Raw genomic sequence first — 4,345 nt, 5'->3', positions numbered from 1 at the left:
TAGGAACCACTAGGGGGTCTTAGGGTTAGGCACCACCAGGGGGGTTTAGGGTTAGGCACCACCAGAGGTGTATTAGGGTTAGGCACCACCAGGGGGTCTTAGGGTTAGGCACCACCAGGGGGGTCTTAGGGTTATGCACCACCAGGGGGGTCTTAGAGTTAGGAACTACCAGGGGGTCTTAGGGTTAGGCACCACCAGGGGGGTTTAGGGTTAGGCACCACCAGAGGTGTATTAGGGTTAGGCACCACCAGGGGGTCTTAGGGTTAGGCAACACCAGGGGGGTCTTAGAGTTAGGAACCACCAGGGGGTCTTAGGGTTAGGCACCACCAGGGAGTCTTAGGGTTAGGCACCATCAGGGGGGTTTAGGGTTAGGGACCACCAGAGGTGTATTAGGGTTAGGCACCACCAGGGGGGTCTTAGAGTTAGGAACCACCAGGGGGTCTTAGGGTTAGGCACCACCAGGGGGGTTTAGGGTTAGGCACCACCAGAGGTGTATTAGGGTCAGGCACCACCAGGGGTCTTAGGGTTTGGCACCACCAGGGGGGTCTTAGAGTTAGGAACCACCAGGGGGTCTTAGGGTTAGGCTCCACCAGGAGGGTTTAGGGTTAGGCACCACCAGAGGTGTATTAGGGTTAGGCACCACCAGGGGGTCTTAGGGTTAGGCATCACCAGGGGGGCTTAGGGTTAGGCACCACCAGGGGGGCCTTAGGGCTAGGCAACACAAGGGGAGTTTGAGGGTTAGGCAACACCAAGGGAGGGTTCTGTGCGAGAGTAGGGTTAGGTATAGTTGCAGTAAAATATCTGTATTATTTATATTTTTTTTACTATGCTTAATACAAGTGTAAATATCAATACCATATAATTATGGTTATAAACAACATTTTCCGATTGTATTACCGTTATTTCAACATATTTATACTTTATACATATTTAGATTATGATTTATGTAAGTAGAAAAACAAAGTCTTGTAAAAGTAATACCTTTTAATGACTGATAAAGTTAAATGCTTTCTGGGATCTAGTCCCCTTCTTCAGGCATATTTCCAGATGTAAGCTGAAGTAAAACACTGATGCAGGTAAATAGTAAACACATAGATGGCAGTTGTGCTGGTTACTGTTTAGCAGTTAGATGTCAGGTGATCAGCAGGCTGGAGCTGAGTTCATGCAAGTATATATGAAATTCAGCAGGCTTCTGAAGATCATGAAGCCAAGTCAATCATGTTGAATAAGGTGTCATGAACCCCTCACCCTTTCTCCCAGATGATGTTTTTGCGTGTATGCGGGTCCTTAAATGGCATAAAGGGAAGACGTTCCCTTTCACCAATTAGTGTTGCAGCTGAGTCAGGGGAGGGGGGGGGGGGTGCACAGGAGCGCGTCCGTTCATGCACAGTAGTGCTGCAGGGGGAAATCGTATATTTACATCCTCGTGGCTCTGATGAAGTCACAAAGGACGTATTTATACTGTAGTGGTGGGAAAAGTGGTTAAAGTTCCTCCAGAGCTTTTTCTGTTATTTAGGTCTTGTCATGACAGTGACCATTGCGTTGCTTTTTTTTTCCATCCCCTGAGAAACCCCAGATATCTTTATACAGCCTCTCCCTATATATAATGCAGCATAGAGGGGCTCATTAAAGGTAGCAGTGAATGTATAGATGTGTCTGATTGGGTCACACAGGGCATAAAAGGAGATCTGCCCGGCCTCATAATCCAGAGCTATTCTTATTCTGTCACTGGTTATCTCATCAAGTACTGGGATGTTTATCCTGTCATGTATTACAGAATACAAATTACACAACCTGTATAAACTCCAAGACTTCTTATTATTTCCAATTAATATCTGTGGATATTCTCTCCTGTCTATACTGGGGTAACACATTCCAATCCTCCAGCTCTCTGATCCCCCAACATCTACTTCCCAGTAATGTCGCCCTGAGGAGAATCTCTGGCTGCTCATTACCTGGGAATACTCAAATCTCTCTGGTGTTTCTTTGCGATTCTGGCTTTTATCTACCCATAATGCTATCTTTTTGTCATCTGAAATATGAAGATTATTAGCAGCTGTGTTTACATCCAGTAATATGTCTGCATACACTGGTAGCCCTGATGTTTGCTGTGCAGCCCCAATATTTGTCTCCTCAGCCTGGTGCTGTGTGTGTTTTTCGGTGGGGGTGGGGTGGGGGCGTAGCCTGGATAGCTGAGCAGTGATGTGAACTTTGTCCTCTGTACTAGAATGTGGATAGGCCTGTGTGTGTTGTGTGGTGGTAGTGGGTTGGGGGCGTGGCCTGGATAGTTTAGCAGTGATGGGAACGTTGTCCTCTGTACTAGAATGTGGATAGACCTGTGTGTCTGTCTGTTTCTGCACAATTACCCCAGACATGATATCAGATAGTCCTGTGTGTAATGTGTGTGAGATGCCGGCCACATCCAGATCCCCTCCATCATGGAGCTGTTTATCATGTCTCTCTCTGTCCTCCGTGTCACACAAGTCACCTGTGTCTGATTCCTGTAAGACAGTCAGTGGATCAGTCATGTTACACAGCTCCTCAATGTGACGCATCTTCCTGGACAGCTCCTCCTTCTTTATCTCCAGCTGCTGAATGATGTCATTGTATGATTGTGACACCTGCTCTGCCTGTCTAATGATGTCACTCAGGACTCTCTTCTCCAGATCATCCAGCTGTCTCCTGATGTGTCTAAACAGGGCAGTGACTCTCTCTGATTCACAATTTGCTTTTTCTTTTGCTATTCTCCTGCATTCCTCCAGACTCTGGACTCTTTTCTCAGCCTCCTCTGTCTCTGCCATCAGTTTCGGCAGATCATTTCTCAGCTTCTTCTTCTTCTTTTCAGAGGCCTCATCCAGCATCTCCACCTGGTGTCCCCAATGTTCTCCATCCAGCCTGCAGGACACACAGATACAGGCAGCATCCTCAGTGCAGTAATACTCCAGGATCCTTTTATGGACGGAGCATTTCCTGTTCTCCAGGGGAGTGTTGGGGACACATAAGACGTGTTCTGGAGCCTTGCTGTGGACTCTCAGGTGATTATCACACAGAGAAGCATCACACAGCAGACAGGACATATCAGCCGGTACAGCAGAGTGAATGCAGTAAGTACAGCAGACTCCGGTCTCCTCCTGTTCTGGCTGAGTAGACAGGAAATGCTCTGCTATTTTCCTCAGGGCAATGTTCCTCTGCAGGGCAGGCCGAGCCTTATATGCGTCTCTACATTCAGGACAGGAGTAAACTCCAGACTCCTCCTGTGTATCCAGCACACGATCAATACAGCCCCGGCAGAAGTTGTGACCACATCTCAGGTTTACAGGATCGGTATAACTGCTCAGACACACAGGACACTCCAGCTCCTTGCTCAGATCAGCAGACGCCATCGCTGCAGTAGGAGAGGAAATGGAATGAGTTTCTGTTTGTCAGATTCTCACAAGCAGTTGTACAATGATTTGCCTGGGGTGATGCTGAGCTAATCCAGATCGCAACAACAGAGCTTTTGACTCAGACTACAGCAACTGCACTGTGTCTGCTATCACTACTGGAACTCCTGCAACTAAAAATGAATCAGGAACTTTGTATTTATATTTTTTTTTTTACTTTTTTGTTTTGTTTTGTCCATTAAAGAGACACTGAAGCGAAAAAAAAAATATGATATAGTGAATTTGTTGTGTACTATGAATAATTACTAGAAGATTAGCAGCAAAGAAAATATTCTCATACTTTTATTTTCAGGTATATAGTGTTTTTTCTAACATTGCATCATTCTATAATATGTGCAGATTACACAACACTCAGCATTCAAAATGAGTCTTTCAGAGCAGTCTGTGAAGTATAATCCAGGAACAGTTGAGATAATAAAAGTCAGATAACAGCCCTCTCCACGACTAACTTAGTGGGAGAGCTTAATGGCTTGTTTGCATAGAGATAACAACTGGAGTTTCTCAACTCTTCCTGTACTGGAAACAATTAGACTGATGTATCTGATCTTAATGTTTTATTTCTAAGGTGCCCATACACTCGTCAGATTGGCAGCAGATAGATAAGAAATGCATCTGATGATCTATCTGATGCGTTTTTAGAACATTTTTTACCAGGATAGAATTCCAATAGATTTCAGTTTGAAATCTATTGCAATTCGATCTGATGGCATTTTTTTGCCATCAGATTTCCATTAAGGCCAATGCAAACTGATAAGCAATCTCATCAGATCGACCTAAATTTTCCACCCTGCCAGTTCGATGGAAATCCATCGAAATCGATCGAAATCGGCCGTCGATCGGTCGATTGGCCAACCGATTTGCAATCGATCTATCGATCGATCTATCGGGATCGATCGGTCGGC

The 4,345-nt window shown here is 45.4% G+C and overlaps 1 protein-coding gene across 1 annotated transcript; it reads right to left on the bottom strand.

Annotated features, from left to right (window-relative positions):
* Positions 1-1,740: 1,740 nt before the first annotated feature.
* LOC137544701 (E3 ubiquitin/ISG15 ligase TRIM25-like) lies at positions 1,741-3,383 on the bottom strand. The gene is made up of 3 exons (XM_068265795.1): positions 2,552-3,383; positions 1,956-2,032; positions 1,741-1,761 (listed from the first exon to the last, which is right to left on the bottom strand). Exons 1-3 carry the CDS (start codon positions 3,381-3,383, stop codon positions 1,741-1,743), a joined length of 930 nt encoding a protein of 309 aa, XP_068121896.1.
* Positions 3,384-4,345: the final 962 nt, after the last annotated feature.

Source organism: Hyperolius riggenbachi, chromosome 2 (genome assembly GCF_040937935.1).
Source record: "Hyperolius riggenbachi isolate aHypRig1 chromosome 2, aHypRig1.pri, whole genome shotgun sequence".
NCBI classification, from domain to species: domain Eukaryota; kingdom Metazoa; phylum Chordata; class Amphibia; order Anura; family Hyperoliidae; genus Hyperolius; species Hyperolius riggenbachi.
The sequence above is the reverse complement of the archived record's forward strand: the minus strand, read 5'-3'. Positions and strand labels throughout refer to the sequence as shown.